Here is a 15,874-nt window from a genome sequence, read left to right on the forward strand (position 1 = left end):
CTATATACTCCACACGGCCATGCAACATGCAGCTGCATACTTCACATGGCCACGCAACCCACAGCTGGACACTCCATATGGCCGCACAACCCACAGCGTACATTCCATACGGCCATGCAACCTGCAGCTGTACACTCTACACGACCATGCAACCCGCAGATATATACCCCAAACAGCCACGCAACTCGAAGCTATACATGTCACATGGCCACACAACCCAAAGCCGTACACTCCACATGGCCACGCAACCTGCAGCTATGAGTTCGGGATGGTCACGCAATCCATAGCTGTATACTCCACACGGCCACACAACCCAACAGCGTACATTCGACATGACCACGTAACCTGCAGATATACACCCCAAACGGCCATGCAACCCAAAGCTATACACGTCACGCAACCCAAAGCTGTATACTCCACACGGCCACACAACCCACAGTGTACATTCCACACGGCCATGCAACCCGAAGCTATACACGCCACACGACCACGGAACCCGCAGCTGTACACTCCACACAGCCACACTCAGTCCTGGACATCCAGCCAACAAGCATGCTGCGTGTGCCCCGTGTCTGAAGGTGAAGGAGAACAGCCCGCGTGAATGCAGCATCGAAGCCGGCGCCAGGCCACTCGGTAGCTGGGGGAGGACCGCCACCCCCTCCTGCAGAGTCTGCCTGAGGACCCCCTCGCCAGAGCAAAGACACACTCTGTGGCCTCATCTGTGCCGTTCCGGACATCCTCCCTGAGAAAACAACTGCGTTCGCGCAGCTCTGAGGAGATCAGAGGGCTCTCCCACCTCACCTCTCCTTGATGGTCGGAAAGCTACAGGGACAGGGAGGAGTAAATTAGGGCCCATTCTTAAGGAATGGGACACAACTAATTTTAATGTGAAGACGGCTTTGCAGCAGAAAGATGGTTCCCAGCCAAGTCTTACAAGCACTGAACCCCGGCACTTACAGCTGTGACGAGCCCAGGTCTGCGGATACTCCAAGCAGACCATCATGGCTGTGACCAAAGCCAGTCTGGGCAGGAGCCACCAAGATGCCAACAAGGGCTCTCTCATTGTGGGCGCGGGTTTCATTACTCAGACTCACCCGCTGTTTTCCCTCCTATGAACACTTAGTACTTAAGAACTGGTGGGCCCAGGGATGGGGCTCAGTGGCAGAATGCATGGGCGGGGGACCATGAGTCGATTCCTGGTACCGCCTAGTATCCCCGAATGGGATTCCAGCTCTGCTGAGGCAGCCCCCGGCCGTGTGACCAAATGCAAGTGACCCCTGGCACAGGCTGGGGCCGGGCCTGTGAGGTCCCAATGCCCAGGCAAGTGGGCAGGTGTCCCTGGGCACTGAGCATGCTCGAGTCCGGGCAGGTGGGACACACACAAAGAGACGAGGAGAGAGCAGAAAAGTTCTCCAGGCGGCTGGTCATGCGGGCAGCACCCAGACCACAGAGCCTGGGTCCTCCTGGAACTCCCGGCCAGAGGCACCTCCCGGTGGGGGGTTGGAGGGAGGGGATGCAGAGGTGGGGTGCCGAGGCACAGGTGGATGGCCTGGCATGAGGAACATGACTGAGTTCAGTAAGGGGCCGGCACGGGGGCGGGAGGCCAAAGGAAGGGCGGGAACCGAGGGCTCCGGGGCATGGACGGGACGTGGGCGCCATGGCGGTGGGGTCCAAGGGTCACCTCCGGAGGCCCAGCCCCACCTCCCACCTCCACTGTCCCCCGCACTGTGGTCCAGGACCAAAGCCAAAGACCAGGGGACTGGCCGGGGCTGAGCTGGGGAGGCTGGGACGGCAAGACACAGAGCGCTGGTGTAATTCAGCCTTTGTTTAACCGGGTCCTGGCCTTGCAAGGCCGAGGGTGGGAAACCCACCAACCCACCCACCCACGCCCGCCCGCGACGGCCAGGCTCTTCTGGCTCGTCAGCCCACAAGTGCCCACTTAGGGGACGTCCTGCGCAGGAGGGAAACCAACAGACAGCAACCCCGGGGCAGGGCGCACTGCATGTTAATGCGGCCGATGGCAGCCCCGGCGCGGAAACCACTTCAGAGGTTGCTCCTGACGGAGCCCGTGCTTCAAAGGCCCCTCGCAACAATCACGGAGCAAATGACATAAATCAGCCGCACCAAGCAGCAACTTAACCAGCCAGATTAGCCCCTGGCCTTCCATGCTAATGCCACCTCCGCGGGGGGCTGAAGCTGCACCCCCCCACCCCCCAAAGCATTTACCTTCACATCTGTGGGCCAGGCTGAGAGTGGAGGACAGGGAAGATGGGGGGCAGGAATCTCAGGAGTTCTTGCAACAAATCAGTGGCATTAAAAAAAGGGGGGCAGGGTCATTTGTACGTGACCAGAGACAATGAACCCAAAACCCAAGTGGGAGACGGCGACGCTGGCGGATCTAGACTGCGAACGGGAACAGGCAAACTCAAACCTTTTGAAGGAGGAGTGTGTGTGTGTGTGTGTGTGTGTGTGTGTGTTTGTGCGCTGGTGGCGGGGTAAGTGGGGAGAGAGCAACAAGGATCTTTGGAGGTGGGGCTGGAAAAATAGCACAGCGGGGAGGGCGTTTGCCTTGCATGCGGCCGACCCGGGTTCGATTCCCAGCATCCCATATGGTCCCCTGAGCACCGCCAGGAGTTAACTCCTGAGTGCAGAGCTAGCAGTAACCCCTGTGCATCGCGGGTGTCACCCAAAAAGCACACACACACACACACACACACACACACACAAAAAGAATCTCTGGAGATGATGCAACAAAACTGTAGTTCCAGAATAATCCCCGAGTTTTTCAGGACACAGCCAGGTATGTAGGACGAACTGTCTTGGCCACAGGGATTTGCGTGACCAGTCAATGAAAACGGAAAAGAGAAGAGAAAAGGGAGTCAGGAGAAAACAGGAGCAACCATGACACTGAGGGGCCAGGAGCCAAGAGGGCTCCACGTGAGGGGCTTTTTCTATGCAGATGACATCCCATCTGTCTGCCAGGACCCCAGGGCTAGGACGGCGGGCGGCTGCTGAGTGGGGCCTCCCCGGCCTCATCTACTCGGGCCTCCGGGCAGCAGCTGTGTCCTGGCCCTGCTGGTCCCCAATCAGTCCCGTGACCAAGACTGCCACATTCACAGCTGGTCTGGGCATCGGTGAAAAAGGGACGAGGTGGCTGCGACCTCTGAGGGCTGCTGCCAGGGAGACCCCGTGGGAGGAGAGAGTCCTGCGCTTCCATGGCCAGGCCGGGCACGTGGGCTCCCGGGGGGAGATCCCAGATGGGGGTGAGGGCTGAGGCCGCAGAGCACCCCCAAGCATAGAGAGGGTCCTGAGTGTGATTCCGAGCACTGCTGGGCTGGCAGCACAGCCAGGCATCAAGGACACCACACAAGGCGCTGAACCCTTAAAAACAAAAACATGTGTTTGTGTGTGTGTGTGTGGGGGGGGGGTTGTCCAGTCTAGTGAGTGTTTGGTCTGTGCTTGGGTGAGCATTCACAGATGTGAGCTTGCAAGCACCACACAATCATGCTGTGTCGGCTCACTAGATTCTGGAAACTAGAGGAGAGAACCCACTCTCCCCAATTCCCGGACGGGGACTCAGAAGGACCAGTGGGAACCCCAGCTCTGAAGTTTCACGGCCAAGATATCCTGGGCCCCCTTCAGCCTTTCCTCTCGTCCAGGTGTGGGCCAAACCCTCCTCCCGCCAGCCTCCTCCCACCGCGCTGAGCCAAAGTGGCCCAGGGGTTGGTTCAGCTCGTCGCCTCCCATGGTGGTAAGCATAAGGGAGGTGAGGCCTGCAGTGATGGGGAACGTGAGGGAGGTGATGCCGGGGGCGGCGAGAGCAGAAGAGGTACTGAGGTGATGGTGGTGGCGGCAGGGAGGGGTGCAGGTGACAGTGAGGCAGGTGCTGGTGGTGACTGGGGGGGACCTGGGACACCCAGCAGTGACGAAGGACCTGGTGGTGGTGGTGGTGGTGGCAGCTCTGACAGGAAAGATCATCACAGCACCTCTGGTGAACCTGATTCTCATCCCTCAGGACACAGAAGGTTCCAGGACCGAAGGGGCCTGGTGACACTCGGCACGAGCTGTGTCTTCTCCAGGAACAGCAAGAGAAATGGTAGCTCCACTTATTCTACCATTCACATGACAGTGGATTCCGGGGGCCCAGGGGCCACACTCTGCCCCTTATTGCCTTGAGTGAGCGAGTATGCCAGTCCCCTTGTGAAGAGGGACACTCCCGAGGCTCAGGGGCTTAAGTGACTTGATCATGCTATAAAGCCGGCAAGTGGCAAAGCTGTATTTCAAGCCCAGGTGCCTCTAGATCTAAAATGCCGGCGCGTTCCATTATACCCAGCGATCCTCAAACCACTCCGCTGCCTGGGGGCCATCTTCTTATCTGTGCGAAGAAGTGGATGGGATCAATGGTTCCGGCTGTCTTTGTGCCTGAGCTCCCACTGATCACCTTCATCAAAGGCCCAGGTAGACAAGGCAACGCTGGTTAAGGCCATTCTGGATCTCCGAGCAGGGCCTCCGAGCACCGGCCGCTGCGTGTTGCCAGTCGTTTCTCTGCTGAAGCCATAACCCTGGAAGTGCTTACCGCTGGGGTCACTGGCATGCGGCCGTCCCTCCTGAACTCCTCTGGCTATGGAATTCTGAACTCAGTCTCTGCGCGTGCCGGGCTCCGAATGGGCACACAGCAGGGGAAGACTGTCTCCCTGACCCGGGCTCCTTCTCTGGGGCAGCCAGATCTCATTCTGCTGTTGCTGGGCCTCTGCCCTCCCAGCTCTGTGGCTCTTCTCTCGGGCCTATCCCTCGGGGGACACGCTGGCCGATACATGGCCAGCCTGCTAGCAGCCCCTGAGCTGCAGGACACCCTGCAGGTGCCCCCTGCCATCAGGGCACTGAGCATCTCTTCCTCCCCCAGTGGCCTCTCACTAGCCACATTCTCTCTTGGAAACTTCTGGAATGTCTTTCCCTGTTTCTTGCCTACAGCCCTCCTGGGACTCCCGGGGCACTGACTTCCGCTGGTGGCTGAGGGTGGAGGAGCCCTGGCAGGGGACCACGGAGACTCAGGGCCTTGGGATTCCTTCCCGACCAGTCACGCGGCCTTGGCAGCACATACGGCCATCCCCAGGACCTGCATTTCTGGACCTGTGCTCGGACCCACAGGGCACATGCAACCAACCAGCACTCCGCTGAGGCGCAGATGGTGGTGACCGACCTCTGGCGGGGTCGACACTCTCCGTGGTCCTCAGCGTAACTGTCCTCAAGGGCCAATGTCCTCTCACCACTGGGATTCTAACAGACCTGCTCTAAGTCCTTCTCCCGCTCCCAGGCCTTTCGAGAACCCCCAAAGTTTCCTGAAGGGAAGGACCCGCAGGGTCCCTCAGAGATTGAACTCAACTTGGTTTTTCTGCGACCCCTCGGCTGAGATCTCCATCCAGAGCCCCCTCCTTCACAGCTCACCCGCACCCGGGCTCCCTCCCAACATTGCTGCTGTGAGGAGGCTTCTCACAAGGGCTCCCCGTGCTCCCCACTGTGCTCCCGCTCACCAATGGGGCCTTCCCGCCAGGATTCTAGCAAACACTCTCCTGGCACCGGTTCTCCGCCACTCACCGCATGCCGGGCCTGAGCACGAAGCCCCTTATCCCAGGACTTGGAGCAGCAAGGACTCGGAGAGAGCTGGGGAGGGGGCTCAGCAGTTGAGCCTTCCAGGGGCGAGGCCCTGGATTCTAGCCCCAACTCCAAACACACACACACACACACACACACACACACACACACACACCATCAAAAAAAAAATTAAATGTGGCAAGTCCTAGGACGCATGATGGGAAATGATGAGCAGAGCCAGTTATACTCAACTCTAATAAGTATCACACAGAGCCACAGAAGAGCACATCCCACTGAGCAAGAGCCACCAAAGCACAGACCCCACTGAGCAGGGTATCACAAAAGTGCAAATCCCCCTGAGCAGGGTGCCACGAAAAATGCGAAGCCCCCTGAGCAGGGCACCATGAAAGTGTGAATTTCCCTGAGCAGGGCACCACAGAAGTGCAAATCCCCCTGAGCAGGGTACCATAAAAGTGCGGGGGTGGGGCCTGAACAGGCACCATGAAATGCAGATCTCCCCAAGCAAGGTACCATGAAAGTGCGAATCCCCCTGAACAGGGTACCACAGACGTGTGAATCCCCCTGAGCAGGGTTCACCAAACACTGGAAAACAGTACCAGGTCAAGAAAGAAGCTTACCCGGGCCCCTCACAGGCTTCCTTCACCGCTGCCCCACAGGGCAGCCCCTACCCCCATTTTCTGTCTTTAGGGCTGCCCCGTCTCTGTGGTCCCACAAAGTGCCTTGCCACACCAGGGTCTCTACTCATGACCTGGCACCCATGCAATGGGGCTTGAAGCCACCTAGCCACCTCTGGGGCTGCCCCCTGTGGCTCAGCGCTCAGTCCTGCCGCCTGTGGCCACAGCCCGTTCCTTCCCGGCGATCGGCTGGGGTTGTCCGAGGTGCCGCCACCGACACCCCATTTCTGCCGGTGAACCAGGGGGCCGTGTTTCTGTTCTGGAAAGAGGTCCACAGGGGTTCCATGCTGGGCTGAACGGATGCTGGAGAGGAGTTTTCCACAGCGGCGTGGCAACCTGCACCCCCACTCCAGTCGAGCCAGAGGTTCCAGTGGAATGGAGCTGGCGGTACCTGGTGGCACCCCCTTGTCCCAAGTGGGTGGCTGCACTGGGCACATCATGATGGTGCCTGCAAGTGACCACACACACCTGTGCACCCGGCGGGCAGTCAGCCTGTCCTGGCTGGACCGCTGGGTCTCAAACCTTCCTCTGACTCCCCACATGCTGTTTCCCACCTGGGCGCCCAGGGGCACGGGCCAAGGTGGACGAAGAGGCTGCGGCCTTGGCAGGAGCTCACGGCAGGGTGTGGGGGGAGGGGAAGGGGGGAATCAGGCATCCAGGAAGCAGCACTCTGCCTTCCTCCCTCTCCCCGACCTGAGAAACGCTATCTCTGCTCGCGTGACAGTTGCTGAGTGTGGGGAAAGCGAGAGCGTTTCCCTAGAGCGGGCAGGGTGGCCGGTCACAGGGAGCCGCTCGCCCATCTGCTGCCCTCCCTCCCAGGCCGCTGCGCGTTCAGGAATCGCGGTGGTCTGCGCCTTCGCGGGCGGGCCTGGCCCCCTGCTTTCAGCAGGATTAAGTCACACAGAGTGGTTGAAGGGCAAAAGGAAGGACAAGGAGGGAGGCTGCATCAGGGGGCTGCTGGATGGCCCCACCCCGCCCCGTCAGCAGGAGTGAGAGGGCTTCGGTCTAAGCCCCCCTCCCCCAGAGAAAGAGAGAAGGAACCAAGGCTGCAGGGCATAAACAACTGACTCAGCGCCCTGGGGCCAGGCTCAACCGTCTGCTGGTGCCCTGCGCCCAGCAGGCTGGAGTTGAGACAGGTCAGCTCACCCTCAGCCCAGAGCCGCTCAGTGTCGCCCATTTCTGCAGCAAGTGCAGAAAGCTGCCCCTCTGGAGGGGCACCGAGCGCGTGCCATGTGTCTTCTGCAAGGGCTCTGACGGCAGTGAAGGACGCGCGGCAGCCGCAACTCTGACGGCCACCCGGGGACAGGCGGCATCGCACGGGGTAAGGAGGGGCCAGTCCATCCTCCAGCCCCGACGGACACGCAAGAGGCAGATGTGAGCAGCTCCTGGACGGGGAGAGACGGACGGGCACCATGGAGAGAGTGGGACGCAGCCCGTGGAAACTGAGAAAGCCCGGAAAGACCCGCAGAGGAGGAACCCCTGCCCCCGCGCCGCGGAGCGGACCACCCCTCAGTCCTCAGGGGCCGGGGCACTGGGATGCCCACCCCAGCTCCTGTGGTCACTGCAGAGTGGAGCCCAGGCCAGCCGGCTGTGCATTAGACACACCCAAAGCCCAAATGCTGCTTCCCACGTGCCCCGTCTGCATCCCCCCTCCGAAGAAACCAAGGGTCGGGGGAGGTGGGGCAGCGTGCGAGCCCTGGCCCAGCCAGAACCTATGATGCCCTCAGTGCCATGGGTCAGCCGTGGGTCTGTGGTTGGGAGGACTCCAGGGGCTCCCAAGTCCCCAGTGGCACACTGTCCAGTGCTCTCTGCATTGAGATCTCCCCGGGGGGTGAGGAGAGGTAGCATATAGGAGTCTGTGGCCTCCGGGCCCCAAACCCAGACCACCAGCACTCGGGGACCAAGAGGGCCACAGGCAAGAGCATGAGCCCTGCTGGGCTCTGGGCTGTCCCCACCAGTCTTCAGGAACTGCATCCTGCAGGAGGATAGCTGAGGGCCCCACCAGTCTCTCCCCCCGTGCCTGTACCCGCGAGGCAGGGGGTTGGGGCCAACCCCACAGCTGTCCCGAGCTTCTCCCCGAGCTGGTTCCCATGGTCAGTGGGGAAGGGGGGGGGGTGGAGGGAGGACAAGGCTCGGGGAAGGTCCTGACACAGTGACATGGTGTCTACACTGGCTGCCCGCGTTCAGGCCTCTGACTCAGAGGCACCAAAGGTCAGTGGACATGCGGCAGGATGGTCACCCATGGAGGGGTCTGGTGGACTTGGCGTTTCTCGCCCTCCCCGCTGTCACAAGCATGACGTCCAGTCACCAAGACCACTGAGATCCTTTCCCTCGACGGAGACAATCAAGCCCTTCCACCTCCCCGGCCCCAGTGTCCCTTAACGTGCCCCCTCTCCTCCCCGAGCCCCTGGTCCCTGGGGTGCCGGAGGGACCTTCTGCAAAGTGCTTGTGGGGAAGGTCAGAGAGGACACACCACACCTCCTCCGAGAAGCCTTCCCTCTGCGCTCGCTGCCAGCCGGCTCTCTGCAACGCCAGCGTCTGTCCGGCTGAGTAAGGAATGTGGACTTGGCTTCACGGAGGAAAGCGCCCACAGAGAACCCCCCCGGGGGGGGGGGGGAGAATTTCTTTCCCTTTGGCAAAGCGCAGAGCTGGTCTGAAGGGGAACTCGAGTCACGAGTCACGCGCAGAGGCGAGGGACGGACGTGTGGAAAAGAGAAATTAGAGACGCAAACTGCCGAGGCCACTTCCCCTCCACCCCGGCGCGAGCCACGCACACATGCTTCTAGCGTCCCCGCCCAGAGAGGGCAACATGCAAGCGCACAGCAGGAGATCACAGAATTGTGCACAGAACAGCAACAACAACAAAAATCTGCGCTTATGAACATATGGGCAACTGTGATAATTAGAGCTGGTGGAGCTGGGGGGTGGGGGTTTGCGGAGGGGGAAGGGAGTTTTTTTGTTTGTTTGTTTTACGCCTTCCCAGGCGCTCAAATCACAATCCCCGTCGTTCATTAGTAGCTACGGTCATGCCTAGGTGTGGGGGGCAGGCGAGGAGGCTTGTCAGGGCCCCCGTAAGCACCCAACGCTGGGCACGGGGCTGTGGCGGTCAGTACTGCAAAACTCCCATCGCCATGTGCAAGCCCAGAAAGACCCCCCCACCCCCAGGCGGTGGCCAGGTGGGTGTCCAGGGTGGGAGGAAGGAGTCCGCTCCTACCCCTAGCCTGGGAGCACAGAGACCCGCAGAGGCTGGTCAGGGCCCTAGAGCTGACTCTCCCTTCAAAGCTCCGCCCGGGACATTCCCTGGCCTCTGCCCGCAGGGAGCCATGCCTCAGGGTGCTCAGGGGGCCTGGCCGCTGTCTCCAGCACCAATGGGACCCTCCTTTCTAACCCTCCACCCACTGCCTCCCACGAGCCATTTCTTTCAAAACTGTTGTGATCTACCCACGAAACTGCCCTTATTCCCTACATACACCACACACACACACACACACATACACACCCACACGTGTACACACACACGCACCCACACATGTACACAAGCACACAGGCATGCACACAAGTGTGTATACGCACGTGCACATACCCACACGCGCACAGGCATGCACAGTGTGCGTACACACGTACACGCACACCCACAAACATGCACATACATACGCGTACACACGTACACATACCCGTGTGCACAAGTACACAGGCATGTCCACAATGCACACGTGCACATTGCACGCACACTCATGCACATGTGTACACACACGGACAGAAGTGAGTTATTTTTCAAGAGCCACTGTAGCCTTGAAATTAAAAAGCCAAGGGCCGGGGAGGCTGGCTGGTGAATGGCGCCATTCATTCTCAAGGCCTGTCCTCCAGAAAGCGAGTGCCCCGCGGTGCACTTCAATCTCGCCGACCCCAGGGGAAAAATCAATAATGCAACTTTAAACGTATTTGCAGAGCCAGACTTAACACTCGTGTTATTTCCGTCCACGGCGGCGTAACTGACGTGAGGAAGACACAGAGGACCCAGCACGACCCCGTGGCCACAGGACACTCTCGCTCCCACGCAGGAGGGCAGACACGGCCCACAGAAAGGCCCCCCCCGCCCCATCTCGGCGACTGCGACCCGTGGTGTTGGTGGAGGGGAATGCCCGCCTCGGTGCCGGGGTGGGGCCACAGGCTAGGGGCACACCTCACCTTCTTCTCAATGAGCTCCAGCTGCTCCTTGTAGAAGGCCTCTTGGCGCTTCAGTTCAGCCTCCCGGTTCTCCAGCTCCTTGGCCTGGCAGGGAGAGAAGAGAGATGGTGAGTGGGGTGTGCGCAGGGCTATGGCTGTGGGAGGGACGGACGGACGGACAAACAGCATCTGGAGGAGCGGCGGCCCGGCGAGCATGGGCAGGCTGGCGCGGGAGCCCCCCTCAGCTCCCCACTGGGCCACGCGCCAGCCCCTCCACACGCGTTGAACACCAACATTTACTCAGTGTCAGCACGGCGCTTCCAGAGCTCCTTCCAGCCGGCCCGCACACCCTCGGCCAGAAGGCAGCCAGCCCACGAGCCCCCGGGCCTCTGCACGCGATCTGGGCCCTGACCTCTGAGCCACCCCTGGCCCCGGGAGCCCCGTTTAGACCTTAGACCTTCAAGCCGCCACTGAGCAGCTCTCGGGCCCCACCTGGAGACCCTGAGCTACTGGGGAGGACACGCTCCAGCCTGTTCATGGCTCCTTCTCCTCACTGTGTCCCCCCCGTGAGCTGGACGCATCCGTGTCAGGTTTCTGAGGTACTCAGCGTGTGGGAACTCGGAGTCTGGAAGCGATGAGGGGAGCCCCAGCAGGTGGGGACCACGTCCAGGCCTGTGGCTGGGGGGAGGATCTCAATCTGGCTAAGGTTGGTCCCTCGGTGAGAGGGAGGTGCCCTAGACGTGCGTACCCAGAGTCCCACTGAACCCCCGCATGGACTCGCCTTTCAAAGCCCCGAAGGCGCCACGTAATTTCTCTGCCACTCACAGCTCCAAGCGGGGTATGAGGCCTCTACTGTGGGCCGGTGGACCACCCTGGACAGTTCCTTGCTCAGTGCTGGGGGCCTTGGGCCAGTCCAAGCCAGTCGGTGACGATGGGGGGGGGGGGGTCGGGCAGGGATGGGCAGTGACCCCCAAGTCACATGGCTCCCATCCTGCACAGCCCCCTCATGACACACCCTGCTCTCAGCTCCCAGGTTCCAGCAGTTCCAAAACCCGGGTGAGACAAGCACCCTGTTTCCAACTGCCCGTTTCCCCGGCAACACCACCACCCCTCACAGGAAAGGCACCAGCGGGGGCTCAGCCACGAGGCGCTGACCACCGGCCTGCCCAGGGGGAGGCTGGGCTTCAGAGAGCCGCAGTGCCCAGGGATGACCCCTGCACCCCTGTCCACCGGGCGAGTGGCCTGTGAACTGAGCACGCGGCCTGTGGCTCCCGCTCCTACCTGGGGGTGGGGGCTGAGGAGGGGGGAGCGGAGGAAAGGAAGTTGGCTCCGGCGGCAGCTGTAAGACTCTCTGAAAATGCCAAGAAGGCTCTGGAATGCCTGCGGAATGCCAACACTCCGGCAAAGCTAAACACAAACAGTGCGCGGGGATGTGGGGATTTCGCGCCGGCTTCTCAGAGCCCGCCGCCCCGGCAGCCGCCCAGGAATGCGAGCCTGGCCGGACTGCGCGGGGCACGGCCGCCAGCACTTAACCGCAGACTGTCCCCGGGCACTGGAGGACAGACGGGCTCCAACAACGGAACAGCCGGGACAGCTCTCCCCCCGGGGACTCGCAGCCTGCCACATCCTGGCCCAGAGTCCCGGCCCGGCAGGGAGAGGACATCTGAGAGCCAAGGTGCCCGGCGGGGAGGCGGGGCGGGCAGGGAGTGGGCATTCACCAGCGCAGCAGACCCGCCCACGCGCCCATGCGCCCACTCTCCACCAGCCCCACCTAGGGACACCCCCTCTGGGCAGGGGCTGGAATGCTCAGGCCTGGCTCCTGGGCCGGGGCCAGCAAGGACACGCTCGCCAGCAACGGAGGCCGAGCAAGGCTCCAGTACAGCTCCTGACCATATGGCCTCCTCGGGCCACTCGGGAGAGGGCACACACTGTCACACACACACACACACACACACACACACACACACTCACACATATGCATACATAGAACACACGCATGCATAAACCCAGAACACATGCACGCACACACAAGCAGGTCACACACACAAATAGAACACACACGCAGACCACACACACATGCACACACAACACACACGGAACACATATATACGCAGAACACAACGTATGCATACACAGAACACATACACAGGATGCATACATACACAGGACGCACACGAACATGCACAGAACTCACACATGCACACATCCAACACACAGAACACATACACACAGAGAACACACACAACACATACACATAGAGAGAGCACACACACACAGAGAATACATACACACAGAGAGAACACACACACAGCGCATGCATACACACACATACACATATGCGCGTGCACACGCATGTAACCAGGTGCCCCAGAGGAAGCAAAGGACTGACAGGGGAGTGGGGAGGCCCCGCGAGGTGGCTGGCTGAGCCGGCACTTCCCCAACTGGGACCTCCAGGCAGGGCTCACCAAAGGCCTCCCCAGCCCCCTGCACCCCACCTGCTCCCAGCATGGCCCACCCTTGCTTGCCTCTAAGGGTGTGAGGAGACTCCAGGGTGGGCAGGGGGCAGAAGGGAGACATGGGAAAGGCAGTGCAGGAAGGCAGGCAATGCCCATGCCCCGATGTCGGTTTGCCAGTTTGGTTTGGCCAAGACGGGCCGCTGGGGCCCAACGCCCGAGACACACACAGACTCAGGCCACGGGGCTCCGGCCAGGGGCAGGTTCCAGCGGCTGCTTCGGTGGCTTCCCTTGATGGCCCCTGAGTCCCTGCTCTGTGACAGTCCTGTGTGACCGGGTTGCGTAAAGGGAAGGGAGAGAAGAACTTCCTGCTCCCCCAGCACTCGGATCCCGACAGGAAAGACAAATCGCATCAGTCCCGGGAGGGATCTGAGCTGGAGGGAGGACTGGAGGGGGAACACGCCACCTTTTTCTCTGGGGTGGCTTCCAGGATTCCTGGGGGGGAAAAACACCGGCTTCAGCGAGTCGCTGCCCGTACAAAGGTAAAAGCCCGCCAGCAGGAAGAGCTCAGTGGGCTCCAGTCTCCGCCAGCGAGCCGAAAGGCAGCTTTGATGATTCTGTCGAGAGGCCCCCGCCAAGAACAGCACAGTGAGGCCGCCCCCTGCAGCCCCCACTCAGCTCCACACACAGCGACGACGGCGGCCGCAACAGAGCCAAGAACAGAAAGACACTGGCCGCTATCAAGAAATCAGAGAGCAGGAAGACACGGAGCGGTGAGAGTCGGGGGCCCGCACCTGAGGCCGTGCCTCCTTTGCAATGGAACCCCACTTCGGTCCAGTCTCTGGGGCCTCCCGGTCCCACCTCTGACCACCTCCCCGACCTGCTGCCCAAACCCACATCAGACTTCCTCTCCCAAAGGTCTGAAGACCAGCACGGGGACAAATGTCAGGTCTCGATGCGACCTTACAATAAACGCAGTGACTGGGATGCATATACTCTCCGGATGAAGCTGATTTTATGGACGTTATAACAAAGAAGTCATGGGTTTGGGCTGTTGGCTTTTTTTCTTTTAACTTTTTGTTCTACTTTTGCTTTTTGGGTCATACTCAGTGATGCTCAGGGGTTACTCCTGGCTCTGCACTCAGGAATTACTCTTGGCAGTGCCCAGGGGACCATATGGGATGCTGGGGATTGAACCTGGGTCGGACTCGTGCAAGGCAAATGCCCTACCTGCTGTGCTATCACTCTGGCCCCCTTAACTTTTTATTAAGTAGATAAGCTCTTATCATAAAGTGCTAGAGGATCACCATCATGCTTCGAAAACTGTCTAACAGAAAGACTTTCTTTCCACACATACCCTACTCGACCCCCACCCCCACGGCCTTAAAGAGCCTTTCCTCTGTACAAACTTCAGAGAGATGGCCTTATCTTCCAAGACAGAACTCAAATCTACTGGAGACCCAAAAATATTAACACTGATCCCTTCCCATCACCAACTATGCAGCTGGTATTCAGACTGCCACATGATTAAACGGGCGTCCAAGGTGTTCACCAAGCTGAAGGGAAAAGGGTCCGGGACACGGGGTGACAGGCTGAGCACAGGCTTTGCATGTGGAAGGTCCTAATTCAGTCTCCCGGCACAGCCAGGAACAATTCCTGGGTACTGAACCTCCAAACAGAACAAGACAAAAGAAAAAGAAGACAAATGGCCCAGAATCCTTTAAAAAAAAAAAAGGCAATTATAAACCTGAAACAGAAACTCCAAAGTAGTCAATGTTATTCCTTTAAGTTCAAGATAATTTTTTTTTGCTTTTTGGGTCACACCCAGCAATGAACAGGGGTTACTCCTGGCTCTGTACTCAGGAATCACTCCTGGCGGTGCTCAGGGGACCATATGGGATGCTGGGAATCTAACACGGGTTGGCCGCATGCAAGGCAAACGCCCTACCCACTGTGCTATTGCTCCAGCCCCCTCAAGATAATTTTTAAAAACTTTTATTTCTATAAAGTTGTTTACAATAGGGCTGGAGCAATAGCACAGCTGTAGGGCGTTTGCTTTGCACGTGGCCGGCCCAGCCAACCCGGGTTCGATTCCTCTGCCCCTCTCAGAGAGCCCGGCAAGCTACTACCAAGAGTATCTCACCCGCACGGCAAAGCCTGGCAAGCTGCCCGTGACATATTCGATATGCCAAACACAGTAACAACAAGTCTCACAATGGAGATGTTACTGGGCCATTACTGGGCCCGCTCGAGCAAATCAATGAACAACGGGAGTCCACTGACAGGGACAGTTCACAATAATTCATTACATTTAATATTCAAACACCAATCCCACCGTCATGCATTTTCCCACCACCATCAGAGGAAAGTGTGTGAAGATTGTCGTATATCATCCTGGAGCCATTTAAGCCTCTCTGTGTGTGTGTGTGTGTGTGCGTGTGTGTGTGTGTGTGTGTGTGTAAAGGATAGAAAAAGGGCTAAGCTGGGGCAATGAGGGAGAAACGAGCAAACTGGCACGTCGTGCAGACAGGGACTGGAAAGCTGCCGTGGAGACAAGGGTTAAACACAGGTAAGCAAGGGGAGAACCAGGGAACAAACAGAATCCAAGTGCACACAAGGTAACGGCTGGTCGTTTGCCTTGAGGAAGAGCTGGGAGGGATGGGGGTGGGGGGTGGGGGGAAGAGAAGGCAAGTTAGGGCAGGGGCTGGCCGGGATGAATGAGTGAAACGGAGATGATGCACGAAGAGGAGCAAGAGGTGGGACAAGGTGAGAGGGGTGGGCTGGAGGTGGAAGAGGAGGGGAGAACTGACGGGAGAGGAAGTGCAGGCCCCAGCCCAGCCCAGCCCAGCCCAGCCCAGCCCAGCCCAGACGGGGTCCTCAGCTGCCAGGACCACCCAAGACCAACCCCTGGTGTCCTCCCAGGAGCCCCAAAAGGAAAGGATGAAAGGAACAGAAAATTCTAGCAAG

At 59.5% G+C, this 15,874-nt stretch overlaps 1 protein-coding gene across 1 annotated transcript in view; it reads right to left on the reverse strand.

The window, feature by feature from the left end:
* The window catches only part of CHCHD6 (coiled-coil-helix-coiled-coil-helix domain containing 6), a 204,046-nt gene that overhangs the window by 66,085 nt on the left and 122,087 nt on the right, over positions 1-15,874 (reverse strand). Inside the window, exon 5 of the mRNA XM_056129578.1 lies at positions 10,476-10,559. Within this exon, the coding sequence (XP_055985553.1) occupies positions 10,476-10,559 (84 nt within the window). The remainder of the gene's footprint in view (positions 1-10,475; positions 10,560-15,874) is intronic.

This window comes from Sorex fumeus, unplaced genomic scaffold (assembly GCF_029834395.1).
Source record: "Sorex fumeus unplaced genomic scaffold, SorFum_2.1 ptg000072l, whole genome shotgun sequence".
Lineage (NCBI taxonomy): Eukaryota > Metazoa > Chordata > Mammalia > Eulipotyphla > Soricidae > Sorex > Sorex fumeus.